Source organism: Passer domesticus, chromosome 4 (assembly GCF_036417665.1).
Source record: "Passer domesticus isolate bPasDom1 chromosome 4, bPasDom1.hap1, whole genome shotgun sequence".
Lineage (NCBI taxonomy): Eukaryota > Metazoa > Chordata > Aves > Passeriformes > Passeridae > Passer > Passer domesticus.
The window spans coordinates 54,748,314-54,767,449 of NC_087477.1; the positions used below are offsets into that span (position 1 = coordinate 54,748,314).

At 35.0% G+C, this 19,136-nt stretch overlaps 1 protein-coding gene across 14 annotated transcripts in view; it reads right to left on the reverse strand.

Annotated features, from left to right (window-relative positions):
- Nucleotides 1–377: 377 nt before the first annotated feature.
- The window catches only part of SLC7A2 (solute carrier family 7 member 2), a 52,853-nt gene continuing 34,094 nt past the window's right edge, over nucleotides 378–19,136 (reverse strand). For 13 of the 14 annotated variants that reach the window (XM_064418040.1, XM_064418035.1, XM_064418032.1 and 10 more), the window contains 9 exons: nucleotides 16,102–16,267; nucleotides 15,605–15,741; nucleotides 14,708–14,930; nucleotides 12,042–12,181; nucleotides 8,189–8,291; nucleotides 6,808–7,007; nucleotides 6,363–6,529; nucleotides 5,677–5,785; nucleotides 378–5,102 (listed from right to left, as the gene is read on the reverse strand). In XM_064418040.1, the coding sequence (XP_064274110.1) occupies nucleotides 4,924–5,102; nucleotides 5,677–5,785; nucleotides 6,363–6,529; nucleotides 6,808–7,007; nucleotides 8,189–8,291; nucleotides 12,042–12,181; nucleotides 14,708–14,930; nucleotides 15,605–15,741; nucleotides 16,102–16,267 (1,424 nt within the window). In that variant the 3' untranslated portion in view covers nucleotides 378–4,923. Of the gene's footprint in view, nucleotides 5,103–5,676; nucleotides 5,786–6,362; nucleotides 6,530–6,807; nucleotides 7,008–8,188; nucleotides 8,292–11,498; nucleotides 11,636–12,041; nucleotides 12,182–14,707; nucleotides 14,931–15,604; nucleotides 15,742–16,101; nucleotides 16,268–19,136 lie in introns of all 14 variants that reach the window. The other variant, XM_064418044.1, reaches the window with a different exon arrangement.

Here is a 19,136-nt window from a genome sequence, read left to right on the forward strand (position 1 = left end):
CCACAAAAAGGGAACAAGGAGACAAAAATGAGCTTATTCGTCCAACTCTGCGGTCGGGTGAACACCAGGACAAGGCCTGGTGCTTCAGAAAGTTGAGCATGAAGCTAAGGGCCACTCACCCCCTCTGGAAATCAAACCTAACATCATCTCTGGTTTGGCAGTGTAACACAAAATGCCCAAATCAAAGGCTGTTATTCTCTGTTCCCTCAATACAGTGCATACAATGTTATCATGTTATTTATTTTACATGCACTCTGATTTGTGTAATATCATGACACGAGACATCTGGCATACTCATGACGTTAAGTTACTGCATTATTTTAGTGTTAACTAAAAAAACAGTAGTGATTAAAGTTACAGCTGCTGTATGAAAGACATACAAGTGATATTCAACTTTATTTAAAAATATGGAACAAATGCACTATTGTTATCCCACAAAGCATGTTTTACAGTAAAGGAGGAGCAATGTAATTCCCATTAAAATTTGGAACTAAGGTAACTAAAAATGTCACTGGTAACAATTCTGGGGAAAAAGCACCACATTCTTAAATACAAGCAATTTTACATTCATAAAAATTCAAGACTTTTCATTCTAGTAGAGCACTTCAAAGAAATACAAATTTGTAGTTTAAATTGCATCATAATCATCCTATCTACACTTTGAATGCTCAGCAGCACACAATACAGAAATAATGACTAAAATGTACATACAAACAAAAAGAAAAGATAGATATGAATGCTAATGTTTTATAAAATGATTCACACATAATTGTTTTTAAAGATATGTAACACATATTTCATGCTTTATTTCTGGTACCACAAAAGAAAAAAGCTCTCCTAAATATTCAAAGCCTCATGTTCTAACTCCAACTAAACTTGTTGAAGCTGGAGTTGACCTTGTACAAGGTTCATGAAAACACAGAAAAACAGAATTTATCCAACTGACAATAAAAAAATATATACACATACAGTTCTTTGTAATGCAGGTCTGCATGTCTATGCACAGAAATCCTTCAACTCAGCTCATGTAACGAGTTTGATTTCTAAGATCAAACGGAAAATAGATCAGCACCGGGTAAAGGCGTCATATTTAGCTTTGAAAAAGTCCAACTATTAAAAATGCAGAGGTCCTCAAAACATACCAGAAAGAAATACTAAAGGTACAGGAAATTAAAAACAAACACAAAGATCCTATACTATAGGAAATACCACCCGCTCTTTCTGTAAAATTTGTATTTGCTTAACACCGAGTAACCTCAGTGCCTTCAGTGAACATACTGCTATTCATACAGACTTCCCAGCATGTCCAGGAAGCATTAGGGCCTAAGAGCATTAAAAAGGTGCTTTCATTTTCTCTTTATACTCAAGTAAGACACATCAGACTTCTTGTGAATTAAATTCCTACTGTAAAAAAATGTGTCTCAGTGTCAAAAGCCTCATACCCAATTGCACAGTCCCACACAGGTTTCCTGCACTGTCACCCTCTCAGGATGCTTATGGCACATTGATATTGGCACTTATTAAAAATTCTATGAAAACACTGTACCTTATATTTCTTAAATATATCTCCATTTTTTTCATAAATTTTAGGGGAGAGGTGACTAGACTTGTAAATTTATCATGTAATAAAATACAGAATATATATTTAAGCTTTACCAAGCTTTGCCTCTAAATTCATTGTATCATTGAAAATTTCTGGATGACACAAGTCAATTCCTGCTTAAGTAACTCTGTATCACTAAGACTGACATTTATTGCTGCTGGTTCTCCAACAGCAGGTAATAAAAATGGCTTTAACACTTGGGAACATAAGCACAATATGACAGATTTCAGGAATCTGACCAGCATTTGTTGTGCAGGAAAAAGCATACTATTATTAACAGAATAGTTTTAGCCATGATAACAGACAATGAAATCTAAGTTACCACATAAAAATCCCATTGCAGAATGAGGACTGGGATACCACAGGAAGACCACTTTAGTTAACATGAATTATTCAGAAATGTTTTATAACTCCTATACATCAGAACAAAAATATTTGTTCTGTTTTAAATATACTTTGGCTTACTTTCTTAAAGACAACTAGGGAAGAATAATTCCTTTATCTAATGGCATATCCTGAATGTCCCAAAAAAAACCCCACCATCTTATAAGAACTTTTTTTCTGCAAAGGAAATAAAAGCCCAATAAGTTACCTTCAAAAGTAGATATTTTGTATTAATACGTACCATTATTACGCACAGAACAATTTACAATACCAACAACTGTGTTAAAAAATAACAGTTATTTAGTTCCAATGGACTTGTGCTTTCAGCTGATCTTTCAGCAAATGCAGAGATACAGCAAATGTGAGAAAAGGATCAGGATTTCTTGCATCCATTGCTTCTGTGTAAGGACTAGCAAGGCATGTCCTTTGCTTCTGCAGAGTTCCGCTAAAGCATCTGGAATTTTAAAACTGCATATACAAATGCACATCAAATTTACCATAAATATCTTACTTCTGGCTTGTCTGTTTTCACTCAGCCACTGACTCATAATGACTATACACACATATAAATAAGCTTTCTGCAGTTGAAGCAACTAAGACTACTTAATGCCTTTTCTTTAATTTCATTTTATATCTCATTAGTTATGTGGATAGTTCTGGTGCTGCAGCTCCTCCCATCTGTCTTAGCAACACTTGTACAGGTGCATCCTATTATTTTAAAATAATTAATTTTGCTAACAAGTGGAGAGAAATATTCATACAAGTGAAAGGGGAATTTGTCAATACACAAAGGGCTGACACATCCATCAGGTAAATAAGCTAGAAAATGTACTGCCTTAGCTAGCACTTGCTTTAGCCAGAAGCTAAGTGTATTGGCAGTATCCCTTGAAAGGGAAAGTCGAGTGCAATATAGAAATTATTTTAACCAGTACATCAAATTTGCTATTGGCTAATTTTAGACAGATGCAAATCCATGGACAGGTGTGCACACATACATTCTCTCGGATGGCCTTGGGAGGGAATGGAGTCTTCCTAGCACAGCATAGAACAGCAGCAGTTTGTGCCCTGGGAGCCTGGCTGGCCTGCTCTATGGCATCAACAACCATAGCAAAAAGTAAGTCTGTGCTTCCCACATGCTGAGATGTGGAAGGAATTTTAGAACTGTGTTCCACTGTAGGCTTGTAAAGACATCATGCAAAATCTTCACATGGGTGTGGCTGACTTGCTCCCACAGCAATGGCTGTTTTTGAAGCTGAGGATTTAAGACTACCAGGAAAGAAGTGATTTTAAGATTAAAAAGAACAATTTATTTCTCTGAAAAAGGAGAGAGACAGAAGCAACCTAACTAGTTTGTTTTTTCTTTCTTTTTTTTTTTTTTCCATAAAATTCCAGCTATTATAAAAAGTAAGGTGCTCTTCACTGTCAACCAACATAGCTCTCATGGCATCAAAGTTCTTATACCTAACAATAGAGATTAATACCAATGCTTAGTACCAGCAACAGACTGCAACTCTCCATGATAAAGTCCAAGACTGTTCTTACTCTAGGGAAGGACTTATTATAAATATATTCTTGCAAAATGACTTCATATTGTGGAATCAATCCTTCATGGGACCTGAACCTATTCCTTACTGAGAAAAAGTGTTAAAATATCTGGGTGCCTTTGACAGATAACATGACTTGAAAGAAGAACATTTTCTGGTTTTAACAGCATTAAAATAATTGTTTACCCAGCACTGCTTCACCAGTTTGGTTCTTTACATAAATTAGCATTTAGACATCATACCTACATTAATGGATTTGTGGATGTAGGCTTGGCTCACAAAAAACAAAACGTATGTTAGTGTAGCACTAACAAAAAATGTATAAGACTTTATGAAGCAATGAAATACTGTTTTGATAAGTTTTTTTTTCCAAAACCCAGACCTCTGTTTTTTTAGCCTCCCCTACCAAGTGAAAAGAAAGCTGGGATTTTGTTAGTTAATTTTTCGTAGAAGCAATATGTAACACTAATCTCAGCAATATCAATTCTGGAACATGTATAAAGGAGAAATTATAGGGGGGGAAACGAGTAGTAAGGAGGAAAACTGGATGACTGCTGGAGGTAAGTGGCAAATTATTTAGTCAGATGAAATTCTGGCCCTTCTGAAGTCAAAAGCACAAAGTTTGCTAAATCACATCTGATTGCCACTGTCAATACTGTAACCAACAGATTATTCCCCACATGATTTTGCAGAAAACAAAAGAGCTTCTCTTGTGAGAAGCATCCTTCAAAGAAAATGCATGCACTTAAGTAGAAAACTTGAATGCTGTTTAGAGGGACTAAAAACCTTTAAAGTATCTTCACTGCTTGAGTTCTCCATAACTACAGATTAACAGTCATGATTAGTAAAGATAAGCAATTACTTTTTTTTTCATAAATAAATGCTCCCTAATTTTTACAAAGTATCTAATCCATATAATTACCATTCATTTTGCAAATACTTTCCATGCCTGTATGAATGAAATTTATCTCCCATGAGTTACTTCAACAGAAAGAAGAGAATTTAGATTTTTACCAAAACACATAACAAAGATAAGGAGAAGGTATGAAAGGCACTTATGTTCACAGTGGATTGTCAAATACTCAGAACTTCTTTCAGACAGTTCTAAAATTCTTCATATCCGATGACTGACAGTGATTTTGAATGAAAGTTCAAACAATGTCTCCAAATTTTTCCTTGCCAAAGGTTACTTTTTAAAAAAAAAATTTAAATATTAATCTCCATGCTGTAAGTTCTTAAATTATGAAGATGGATTAGCAGCTTGTCCAAAATACCACTTAGGCCTTGTAGTAAACACTTTCAAGAGGCACATGTTGGCAGAAAGCTTCTGAAATTTCAGTCTGCAAGTAAAATGCCAATTGAAGGTTTAAAAGATTTGTGTGTTTGCAGAGTTTAACATTCACTTGTCCTTTCATGTGGAAGAAATTGATCTCTTTCATTTGCATTTTCAGGGTCATCCACTGGGTTCTTTTCTTGCATCCCACTATTTTCTGAACAAGAATCATCATCTCCGTCACCACGATGACCTTCAACACTGTGTCTGATGCCATAAGCAAAGTAAATGAGGAAGCCTTCCAAAAGGAAAAAAAAAAAGTTCATAGGGTTTTCAGGCAAGTAGTGCATTAAAAAGTAGGTATTTTTCTCTGTCTGAACAGATTTTTGCTAAAGAATATTCTTCTTCAGATTATCTGAATCAGAGCTCATACTTTAGGTCACCCCTGTTTCTACAAGAAATTCCAGTGCATCTTTTTTGCATAATTAAATGATCTAACAAGTTATGGGAAGTACTATCTCTAATTCATGTCTATATGGAATTAAGACAATTTTTTAGTTCTAAAAGAGGACAGACTGATATACTGGGAAGTAACCTGTTACAAGCAGGTTTCTACATAATTTTGGCTATACTTACTAGGAAAAAAAAATAGTGTCTTATTGGAATTCTTCCTCTTACTTAAAAACTGTATTTGTAATTTTGACTGCATATAAATACTGCTTCTGAAGCATGCTATTCCTTTTTATCAGAATTACTAACAGATTTTTATTAAATCACAGAGATTTTTTTAAATATTGAAGGACAAGAATGTTCTAAGATGGGAATAATGAGTTCTAGTATATGAAGAAACTGAAATGAACAGAAGTACATACCAAGTAACATCCAGAAGCTAAATCTTATCCAAGTCTCTCCACTTAATTGTACCATCAAGTAAATATTTACCAGTATACTGAATGATGGCAAAAATGGCAATAGTGGGACCTAAAAGGAAATATTTAATATGTTTCTATTAAACATACATTTTTTTGTATGTCACACTTGGGTATGTAACACAAACTAGAGGTAACATGTAATCACTAATAAAGAATTTAACTTTTTTTGGTGTTGCAATGTAGTGAAATTTTCACTGAGCTTAACCAACAGTTTCTATAGATCTTAAACTTTTAAAACACATTATGTTTCATATATATTCTCTAAGTCTACAAGAAACCTTTCCAGTTTGTCTGGGAAGTATACAAACAAATTCCTGTATTTACAGCTGAAAAATAATATATCTATCTCTCTTATTCTGAAATGTTCCCCCACCTCCACCAGATTCCTTGACCTTCATCACTATACCTCATTATTTCCATTAAATAACTGATCTTAGAACATAAGTGAAACTGCAAAATGAAAGTACTTTTACTCTGCATTAGGTCCAAAGGACTGCAGACTACACAGACAAGTGATTGTGCACTCATCAGTTTCTGACTTGTTTTCCAGCTTTAAGTTCTCTCTCACTCATTAGAATCCATCCAAAGCTGTCATCAGAGAATAACATAAAGAATAAGTTATTCACCATAAAGGCTACTTTCTGCTGGTTCTGAGGCTGCCTTTGGATGAGGAGAATGGTAACTATGAAGGATATCACCAATAAAGCAAGAAGGCCAATACTCCAGGGCTCCAAGTTAGCAATGAAATGAATCCCATATGTAATGAGGACACTCAAGCCACAAATCAAGCAAGCTGTATGAAAAACAAAATTACAGAAATGGGTCACTTAATCCTGCGTTGAAGAGGAAGTGACTTTTAAGAAGAGTGGTAGCAAGCTTCAACATGTACTGTTGTTATGAATACGTTTAATTAAATGAAAATGACTACAGATTAGATTGATTCATGAAGGATAGAAGCACAGAATGACACATGTATGACTGAAAGAAGGTATGTTATTTTTAATTCTGTCTTTAATAAAATTCCACTATAAATGTTAATGCATATATGAGTTCGGACAGCCAAATACTTACCTAAGAGGCCCACTAAGAAGTTAACTATAGTTGCAGTCTGCTTAGTGGGTAAACTGGATGGATTAATCAAGGCCTGAAGACGGAAGTGATTCTCTTCTATCATGTTTATCTGTGACTCACTTACTGCAGATTCCCTTTCAGCTGCAGCCAAAGCTGCTTTTTCTGGAGAGTATTTTGGTTCCTCATAGGTGGGTTGGTACCTATGCATAAAAAAAAGTAATAAAAAACCATCAAGCACACTTCTGGATTTGAAGCAATGTGACTCTAGGAATGTGCTGAAGTACTAAATTCTTTTCAGTAGAGCATTAGAATTTCCCAAGTTATAACTGTACTGCGTTATTAGTCAGTGCCATATATAAAAATACTATGGCAACACACTTTTTGGATTGTTTTGTTTGGAGATTTTTTTTAGCAGTTTTTTAAGCTACCTGAATGCACCAATAGCTCAGATAAAAGACCAGTCCCATACAGAAAAAAAGGACAGGGTCTGGTAGTCAACAGCAAGCAAAGAGTAAGGGATCTTGTTTCTGACTTGCTTCCTATACTCTAAGAGGCTTCTAATTGGCATTAACTGAAAATTGACATCTGCTTTGTTAGCTTTTGAGTGTATTTTTAAAAATATTTATGGTCAGTTCTTTTTAAATATAATAGGCTTCTTTTTTAAACTGTAAATTATTGTAACAGTGAATTTGAGCCAAATTTAAGCTGTTACACTTTTCAAAGTTAATTACTTGCCCTTAAGTAATAAAGGCTAACTTTTTAAAATCAGAAGAGCAATACATAATAAAGTGAGCTGTGGCTAGCAATATATAATTCCCTAGCTTTACAAACAATGACTGAAACCAGAGTTTTACTGAAAAGTATTTATAATCTCACTCATATTTGCCCTCTCTCCTAGGGCCACCACATCTTAGAACACTTGTCTGGTCTTATATTTCTGACTAGGATAATACAAAGCAACTATTAGAATTTGTTCATCTTGTGAACCTTCTGGAACATCAACCCCTTTCACATATAGTCCCCAAAATGCAATATGCCTGATGTACAGCGTAAATTGTATTCATATACAAGTAACATTCACTGAATTCTGTACTCAAGCTTATATTTAGTACCTTTGGGACTAATGCTTGGACAATACTTCTTCTGGAAAGTAAAAGGTGTCTTGATTTCACTGAAAGTTTTAAACTGACTCACTGCTATACTTATGTAACAATATACCATTGTTTACTTAGAGGAGTCACTGCTTCTTAGAAACCATTTATATGCTTACAGCTACTGGTTATCTAACAAAAACCATGTCTTGTAAATATGAATTCTGTTTATTTACTGACCAACCCCCAAAAAACCCCACAGTAGAATACAAAGGATGTTTTTGGCTCACCTAAGAATGAGGACACAAGTTGCCACAAGTGAATAAGCGAGAAGTGTGCCAATAGACATCATGTCCACTAACGCCTTTAGGTCAAACAGAAATGCCATCACAGCTAAAAAAGAAAAGAGATGGAAGAGATTCCAGGAGACTGACATAGAATTGTAGCATCATCCACACTGGGAAAGAAATTTAAGAACATCAAGTCTGAACATAAGTGCCAAGATTAATAATAAAAATGTATTAAGCTAAGATTTTAAAATCTGTCTGCAGCGTAACTTATTGTTTTACTGACAGCAATATGAGTGAAATCACAATAATCCTGAAAACCACATCTTTTAAGCTACTGGTATCATTCCAAACCCAATTTCCCACAGTTGGGAATCTCATTCATATAGATAGGTCCTGATGAGTCCTACAGTCATGCTGCATAATCAAATGCAGCTTGTATTAGATTTATTTGGATATAAGTATTTGCAAACATATTATTGAATTTGGGCCGTTATTAAAAATACGTTTTTACAGAATGAAGTTCAGATCCTGCAGCGGAATCTCACCAAAGCTGAAGGGATAGATCCCACTGCCAAACTGAGAAAAAGTCACTGTGATGTAAAATTTCTGCTGAGCTGGGAAACAGCTCTGTGTGAAGAGAACTTTCAGAAGTTGTCTCAAATAAAATAGTTTTGTGAGGTTTTTTTTGAATGGTTATCTAAAAATAGTTTTCAATTCACCTTCAGGAATGACCAGTAACATCTCCAAGAATTAATATTCTTATGATCATTGAACTCAGAGACAGAAACTTCCATAGCAGTGCAAATAATTATAGAGATCTTGTGTTTATAAAAGCTAATGCCATATTCATTTGGAAATTCTGGAATATCTTTTTTTGTCTATGCTGTTTGCACACAGAAGCACATTATTTATAAAGAAATTAGGAGAAGCTATCAGTAAATGAAAGGCTAATTCCAATTGATTTGAAAGACATACACATACTTTAAGAGCCTCTTAAAGGATTTGTATTTTATTAATATTTTTGAGATGCAGATTTTTTGAATCATCAATAATCTCAACACCAAAGAAACTATTAAATGTAGTCTTTATACACTGTGTGCATATGCACACCCGAATTATTCTGTATTCAAAATATTTAATATTTATGGTATACATTTGTTAATGTATTTGTAGAGAGCTGCATAAGTGCACAAACACATGGACACATACTCCCCTGGTATTTGATCCTAAAGGAGGAAGCAAAATGTGATTTTCTGAAAACAAGACTGCTGAATTACAGAACTTTCATATAATCTGGAAGACTCTTTTTCCAATTAAGAAAGACCATCCTGTTTTCCTCAATATGAGTGGATGTTCCTAAATCCAAAAAGCAATTTGCAGTGTAGATTTTTGAATACCTCACTGCTTTTCATGCTCTAAAGAGCAAAGGTGAGGAAAAACAGAACCTACTAAAACGTCATGTATGGTAGCTATATTTAATATTAAATCCCAGCTTTGAAAGGCTACTCTGCAACCTGGATGTTCTTTAACTTTAGAAACAAGGTGAAAAATGCCTGCAAGTTTCTCCTTAGTAATTCTTCTATACTAAGAGAAAAAAAGGCAGAGTATTTCTTTTCCCCATCTCTTAGTTCTACTCTAAGAGACAACAATAGGACCATTAATGGTGAAACTGGACTGACACCAAAACATTTTGCCACGTGCAGAGGTCAGCCATGGTGATTACCACCTGTGAAAAGGTCAGTCATGTAATAACACATGATGGTTGCCTCAGCTGTAGTCTTCACTTGATAACTTTAATTAAGCACCTCATCTCCTTAACATTTCTTACAGCTGTAAAACTACTCATGCTACAAATGCATTGAAAAGTCAGATAATATAAGCTTATAAGCTGTTGCATACATCCATAACTATAGTTTCTGTCAAAACTATTTATGACCACAAATGACCAAATATAGCTTAAAAAAAATTAGAAGAAATGCTGCTCCAGCAGTGGATAAAGCTGTTTTTCTGGTGAGCTGTTGATGCACCAGCTTGCTAAATATTGTCTAGAAGCAGTCCAATGTCAGCTGCTGCAGAGCTACAGGCAAGGCTGTGTAACTATACCAATCACTTTACCAGCTGGGTAATATACTATTCTTTCTTCTCATCATTACTCTGATTTCACATAAAGATCTTGATTTCATCCCACAAAACTGCACTTCCAAATTCTTATAGGAGAATATGTCAATTAGATAAATTCAAATAAAATAAAGTTGAAATAATAAAAGTAATGCTTTGCAATCTATTTGTACTCTGACCAAAGAAAAGGGAACTGATAAAAATGCGTCATGTGGGAACTATCTGGACAACAACTGTGCCTTTCTGCATTATTGTCAAGTACACAGATTGAGCAGGTCCAGTCTTGTGGCTTCTGAGGATGACCCTGACTACAAATAAAAATATTTTCGTCTCATTTCTGAACCGTTTTTTGAGATTAATTTTAGCCAAGGTTCATAAAAATTCTAAGGCAAGTATTTGATATTTGAATTACTTAAAAAACTTATTTATTTTCCTTTGAGCTAAATACTTCTAAAGCTGGTTTTCCAGGGTGATTAAACATCCCACTAAAATGACAATGAAATTTGGGCACAGCTATATGTACCTCAGCAAGAAATATGAACATAAGTGAAAGAATTGAATGTTAAGAATTTACCTTAGGAGTTGGCAATGGATCCCAAAATACTGTTTTGGCAAAATAAATGTAGGCACGTATGTGTGTACATGTATGTGCAGACACATAAGCCCCCAACACACACATACCCCTCAGCCACAACTTGGTAAGCCTATACAACAACAATAATTTTCTATGGAGGACAATTTAAAAAACCCTTGTAGTTGACACAAAAGTTGATACTCTGCAAATGAATTTTTTCCCTTATATCTCATTAAAAAAAAAAAGTGAGTTATTTTCCCCCCATTACAGATGGGATGAATATATTAGGTCTACAACAGACAAGAAAGCCCTGCCAGTAGAGCATCAGCCTAAGGGACTCAGATTAAGTAACAAGCTTATTCACCATATGGGGGTTAATATTAAAAAAAAAAAAAAGAAAAAAAATTAAAAATTGAATTCTGTGGCATTAAGGCCATCACCACCACCATGATTGGCTTGATCTGGAGTTCTTACACCCGTTGATTACTCAGTAATTTTATTCCCATTGTACATGCAAGGGACGTTAACAAGCAGCCCTTTTCAAAAATACCAAGTACCATGCACGTGCATAGAGTGTTTAAATCTCAGTTTTAAGTAACATGGGCTTTGAGAGCTTACCAGAGATGACCCCTGCTGTCAAGGTGGCAGAAACTGGTGCCTGCCTCTTATTCACTTTGGCAAGAAAACTAAAGAGTAAACCATCACGTGCCATGGCAAACAGAATTCGGGGCAAAGGGAACATAGAGCCGAGAAGACTAGAACAGAAAAATGTATAGTTCAAGTACAGGTTATTAAAAGCACAATGCTTTATTGGTAAACCCAACTACACAAAAAGAAAGCTTGGAGGAGTTAATGGGTTTAGGTATAGTTTTGCTTAGGCTCCGTGTTGCTGCTCTTAAGATTTTGTTTGGTTGACTGATGTTCTTGGTTTTGGGCTACTGTTTATTTTGACCCTAGGCTTTGAAAGCACTTGAGATAAACCAACAAGTAAAAATCTGAGGTAGAGAAAAATTTTACTGGTAGACTACTTTACCTAGCAACAAGCAGATTTGATCATTTGAGTCCAAAGCAAATCAAAGCTGCACAACAGTGGTTTATTTCCATATATTCAACGTGTTTAGCAGTGCACCTTTCTTTACAAGGATCAACTCTTAGTCTCACCTGCTACTGCACCAGACGATAGAGTAGCAACTAGTGGGGTCTTCGTTTTGGAATTGATTTGAGCTAGACATTTGAAAAGCAACCCATCCTTCGCCATAGCATAGATTACACGTGGTATTGGGAAAATGGATCCAAGAAGACTGAGTAAAAAGCAAACACATGCAACATGGCAAACACAATTCATGCAGAGTTGTATTCATGGACAAGATAAAAAATGTTAATTAATGGCATGTATAGAAACCAAATGCATGGTTGTAAGACAAAACCAGAAAGCCCCATAGCCCAAAATACTACAGATCAGACATGAACAGATTTTTTTAACTGCAAAGTTGATTTATCATTATTATTATATTAATTTAGGTAATAAAATAGCTTCACCAGATGGAATCCAGATTAGCAAGATAACTCTCTTCCCATCACCATAACTCTTGGGTATCAATTGACCAGGAACATGTTCCAGATCACACTAAATATGCAATTAAGCTTTAGTATCCCCGGAGAAAGTCTGTCAGTCAGCAGCAGCAAATAAATAAGCATAAGCAGCATCCCTTACACTCTATATTTCCATGTAAGCCTGCTGATTAACAGTAATTCAAAGTAAGCACCATCATACAAGTGTACTTGGGCAGATTAATTCTTTCGATTAAAGCACCTCTAGGCAAGCTGCATTAAGACTTTTTTGGAAGAAGTAAAGCTAATTAATTTAGATGTTATTAGAACACATAAAGCTTTTAAATTACTGATAACTTGAAGCTGTTAAACATATTTCTTAAATTAGTTGGTTTCTTTTCCTCAAAGAGAAATACTTTTAATTAAGAAAACAAAGATGAAGTCATAGCCAGTATAACTTCTGCAGCAAGAACATAATTTTTTAACCATGTGAAGGGTTTCCTTTCTTACTTTAGAGAAGCAACTATATCACTTAAAGAAGGCACAGCTCTTACATGCCACAGGTGCTAGGTACATCCAGTAATGCTTGTGGGACACAAGTATTAAGGATAGACAGAAGAGAAGTTTTATTGCAAATAAACTGATTTTGATGTGTACCTTCCACAAAGAAGGTACATTCAAAAAAATTCCGAAGTTTTTTGTTGTTTTAGCTTTGTAAGGTTCATTTGTCCTACCCTTCTTCATGTACATTCACATACATAATGACAGTATTAACAAACATCTTTACCTGGCAAAACAAGTTCATGACATAGCACAGTAACAGAAAACCAAAAGCAATTAATCCCAATGTTTTTCCTTTATTGTACCTCTAAACTGAGGAGCATGAAATACAGTTTCTTTTGTTTTGTTCTAAACTAACATCAGTCAACAGACCGAAAGATTAATCTCTCCACAGGAGTACATATAATTCTTCAGAATACACTGGAAAAAGAGACTGACACTTCAAATTTCTAAAAATTTCTTACCATCTCAGCTCCCTTTGTTTTCCAGTATTAATTTCTTTAATCTAGTTTATTGCATACAACTTGTACTATTTATCAATGTAAAGAAAAAAGTAAATGAAACCCTCCAACCTGAGGGGACCATGACAAATATATAGAAAATAACAAAAATAATCACAGGATGAACTGTGTAACTGTGACATTCTTCAGTCAGTCCTACATTTCTTTTAGTGTCCTTCTGGAACTACTTCATGTTTCTATCCCCTCCTGCATCTAAATGTTCCTTTCCCTTAGACCATTGCCCACAGTCAACAAACTCATATTCAGGCTAATGCTTGCGGGGTTATGTCAGAGTGCTGTTAGTGTTAGTGCTTCCACAGGCAACTTGCTTTCCTTTGTGGAAAGGCAGCCAGTGTTCTTACTACTGAAGCTCTTGGAAATGAGCTCCTTATCTACATAAGCTCAGGTAAAAGATGGGCATCAGCATTTTTCTATCCCTAAATTCAAGTATCAAGCAATTTTCTGTTTTATTTAAGTGTTTGTATCATGTTACAAGTGGGGTGTAATATATTTGAACACATACTAGTATATATTGTGCCCTCCCTGATCTTTTTAATCAAAATAATATGTTAAGGTTACATTCACAGTTTCACAAAGGGGAATAAATTATAATAGTTTCACAGCTATAGTCTACATCTCAAATACCCACACAGAAACCACAGGAAGGGATGATGTCAGAAGACAGACTGGCTGCTGGAGGAAAACAGAGACAGGCAATGAAGATGAGGAGTGGAGCTAGTTAATCATGTCTTCAATTCTGCCTGCAAATACACAGAGCCCATAAAGCTGCTGAGTCACTGGGAATGGACAGCAAAAAAAGGAAAAATGAGGGACGTTTACTTTGTCAGTTAATAAAGATAACTTTCAGGTCTTATGTTTGAAAATACTTATATATATATATATATATATATACATATATATATATACATATATACATATATACATATATATATATATATATATAAAATGGGTGTAATAAGCTCCTACCAAAGAGGTAGAGCTCAATAACTGTACAGTTAAAAAAACCCAAAAAGGAACCTAAATTAACACAGCTACTGTCAACTAGACTTGCTTAAGTTCAAAACTTGCTTATAATACTTTTTGCTAATTCTTTGCATGGACTGAGTCTTCAAAATGAACACATGAACATACATAGAAATGTAATATATTATTCATCAGCTTTTCCCAACAGAATTAGTATTTCAATATCTTTACCTTGTAGACAAAGCACAGAGGGATCCCACTGCTACAACGTATTTAGCAGGACCCCATCCAACATATTCAAATGCTACTGGCAGAGGACTTTTCTCATCTAGCAGATAGTATGGCATCATAAGCGTCAGTGCAGCTGAAACCAAGCAATACGCAATGAAGCACACAAGAAGGGACACCACAATTCCTATGGGTATGGCTTTCTGAGGATTCTTGACCTCTTCTCCTGAAAAAAGGAAAAGAAAATGCCCCACCAAAAATTCGTACTATTTTTCCCCTTCAGCTTTAAGAGACAACATCAAAGACAAATCACTTGTTAATCTGTCATGGGAATCACATCTGTAATAAAAGTATTTAAAACCTGAGTAAAATAAACTGAGACTCACAGAACAGAACTCAGTATTTTGTTGTCAGAAATAGTGTTAAAATAGTGGTAAATTAAAGGTCATAAAATACATTTTATAGGGAGAGTATTCCAAGCCTGTAATTTTTATTTACCTATGCTTTCAATGTACTCAGTATACTCATTCCCTGTCAGCCATAGACACCTTATCTCAGAGAACTGTAAAAGTGAGCAGGTGATTAACATTATTTGAGCAGAAAAATTGTATACTAAGCACTTTCCAGAAAAGTGCTTAGAAAGCAGCAATCATTTCTTTAGAAGAGGAATGAAATAAGCAGAACCTCCCACCTCTTCCCAGAAAGATAGCCACATTCAGGAATGAACTTAGACTCATTCTACATTGACTGAAAGAGCTTTGGAAGAAAGCAAAGTAAGAAGAGTAGACAGAGTATTATATTGTTTGTGGTTCTTTGTTGTTTTGTTGTGGGCTTTTTCTTTTTTTTTTTCAAAAATATCCCCATATTAAACATATATACACACATATATAAATACTATACCAGTTGTTGCAATGCAGTCAAATCCAACAAACGCATAAAAACAGGTTGCAGCACCAGCCAAAGTTCCTGTGAAACCATATGGCATAAAGCCACCACTCCCATACATACTTGTCACATTTTCATAGGATGAGCAGTTCCTATAAAGAACAAAAGTACAGCAGGAAGATAATTTTTCCCCCCTCATTATTGGTTGGACAAACACATGCACCCTCCTACCCTAGAACTCTGAAACAAAAAAGTTTTAAATGTTCTTGTCATGACAGAGGTCTGCTTTACAAAACTGCATGAGATGTCATTTTTATGTCCAAGCTTGTAATAAAGAGAAAAATAGCAGCAAAAGAAAGAACATCTGAATCAAGTAACTATTGTCATTGTCTTACTTTCTTTGAAGTTTGTAACAAAACATATTAAAAAACCAGCAGTGTTTATTACAATAAAGCATGTGTAAGAGGAAACTGCTTGAAATATGAGAAAGAAAATAGATTTTTAAAAATTACTCTGTTACTGCAGTAAAGTTTCTGAGATATTCTTCACTTGTCTTCCAGTTGTCAGCTTCACCTTTCACAAAACCAGAAATAATAACGAAGACTAGGACCAAGATGTTAATAGCAGTGAAAATTCTATTCACCCATGCAGACTCTTTTACTCCAAAAGATAAAAGACCTGTAAAATAAAAATATTTTATAGATGTGAATGGCCCATTATACTAATAAAATGGCATTTAAAGAAGGGACATATGTAAAAGGAGGGGTGCATGTGTGTGTGTATCTATATGCAAGTACTCTGAATAACACTGAAAAAGCGTCACCAGATTTTAAAAAAAAGCATTATCACAAACATACTAGACTCTTTAACAGCATGACAATAGGCAAATATATTGGAAGCCACAAAAGAGAAAGCTTCTTTAAGGATTTAAAAGTATTTTTAGCAATGGCTACTTTTTACTTCTCTGAGATACCAATCCATATCGCTGTTTTATGCCATGGAGTAAAAGTAGCTACAAGAATTCTATGCTTTGTAAAAATAGATTGGTAGAATACACTCCTTACAGAAGAATTCTCTGTTAGATTAAGAAAAGAGGCACAATTGTTAAATTAACAATATGACTGATTGACTCTACATTTTTCAGGGCACATCCATCAGACTAAGTCCCGCTTCCTAGTTCATTAGTAACAGCTTTAAAAGAAATGCACACCTCATGTTTGTAACACTGATGCATAGAGATTCTAGAAAACAGTCAGATACAAAATACACATGGCTTTAGATTACAGAGTAGAACATTTCAACAATCTGAAAGTTATTAGTCAGGATTCTACTTTATAATTAGATTTCACACAATTTTAAGTGTTAGAGTGTTAGCAGTTTAATGGAACAGACAGTGAGCAGATCAGGAACAATTAAATACAATTGGAAAGTTTTCACAGGTCCTTTGCTCTCTAAGCATTCCACTATATTACATACATACTTTCCCTCATTATTTAGAGATTAAGACTGAAAATTTTAAGCCTCTCAAAATAATGTCTAAAAAGTTTCTGACTCCACTAATGAGATATTTGCTATCTTATCAGAACACAGAAATTATCTTATGAGCTGCTTAAGTTTTCTTCACCAATGACATTTTTATTGAAATAGATGTATGCTTTCTTCAGCTCAGTTTTTCCCAAAAAGGCAGTCTGAATCATAGTTTGTGCATTTTTAAAGTCCTTTATCAAAAAAACCAAACCAAAACAGAACAAAAAAACCCCCAACAAATCCCCCACAAAAATAAACCCAAAGAAACCAAAAATGAAACAAACAATACCAAAAAAAAAAACACAAAAAACCCAAACAAAACAAAAATCCCCCAACCCCCCAGATTTCTATGTACTTTTTCTTGTGCTTAGCACATAACATTTTCTGTATAACATCACCTGCTACTCCTACAACTCAGTTTTACACAGCTCACAATCCAGTTACTGTATCATGCTCAGCCTACACAGTCCTGAGCCTGCCCCTCCTTTCAGCAGTGGAGAATTCCACCCAATTCAGTCACTGGGGGTTTGGCTCCTTATCACAGACACCTGGAGAGGCAATTTGAAGCACAAATGGGAAAGGAGTGAAGAAGGAATGATGGTAGAGATTAAAAGACAGGACACAAATGAAAACTCAGCAGCATTGATGAACAACAGGGAAAACATTTTCCCTTTTTTCAAGAACCTCTAATTCTGAAGCAGCAATGGCAATGGAGAAAACATAAAAGATGTCAGCATCTAAACTAGGACTGTATAGTTTGGTTTGTGGTATTTCAGAGCTCTGCTTTTCAGGGTGTTATTTTTTGTCTCCTTTGTTTGGAAGAGGTGAAACTGAAAAGTCTGCTCCAGTTATATTCCACATTCATTCCCAACTCTCCTGAGGACATAAGGGTCTGAACTGATCCTGTAGGCAACTCTGAGCTACAAATGTGGCAGGATGCTGGACTAAACCTAGTCAAGTCAACTCCCAGATCTTCCCAAGTACAGGAAGCCATTCTTTTATGTACAGAAACCTAATAAATCTTCAGATGCACTGGTCATTCATTCGAGCAATAGGTAGAACAGATTTATTAACAGAAATATTTTCCTGTGTCAAAAAAAAACCCCACTCAGAACCAGAGAACAGGTTATGTAAATATAACTTAGTTTCACTTTCCAGAGAACAAAAGCTTCTGCTTTGGTTTAATCCAAAGACAGACTGAACATGACAAGTATATGAGATATGGGTAAGACCTCTACTGAATATTAAAATGCTTCTAGTATTGCCTGAAAACAAACTTTAGAATACGCTTCCTGCTTCCTTCACTCCCAGTGGCAGTAGGAACATTTCTATATGGTAAGTAATTGTCAAACACAAACATGGAAATAAGTTGCAGTATTTTGAGCCTTCTGATCCCTCAAATAGGAAGTAGCTAATGTCAGCGTTTGCGATTTAAAAGCATGATACATGAGTAAAGAGAAAAAAAGGACTTGGAAGAGTAGACAGGAAAGGTTTACTCAGGTTTCTAACTGGTCTGTTGGTCCAAATAAGTACCTTAGGGTGCCCTTTAGGTCAAACAAACTCTAGGATAAACAACTGAAGACTTATAAAGGGGAATGTTATTATATACCAGTAAGTGAACAATTTAGGGGGAAAAACCCCTTTAAAAATACCCACTACCTGCACAATATATAATTTAAGGAGACCACATTACCAAACTAGAGAGCTTAACCTTTACGCCATTCCAGAAGCATTTGCTGGTGAGAGAGCCATGAAAACATGGAGAACTGTGTAATTTTCCTATTACCATCAATCTCTATAATAGGTTTTATAGAAAAAAGTACTGACAAGTGATTAGTTCATTATTCAGTTTCAAGAGAAGTGCATGTGAAAATCTGGTTATATATATTTAATTCACAGAGTCACTGTGTCAGTACGAAATGTGGCTCTGAACTTCCTTAAGGTATTTCCTGTGCAAAACCCTACAATTTAGCACTTGAAAAATATCACAACCACCATCAATTAAGCCATATATTTTCTT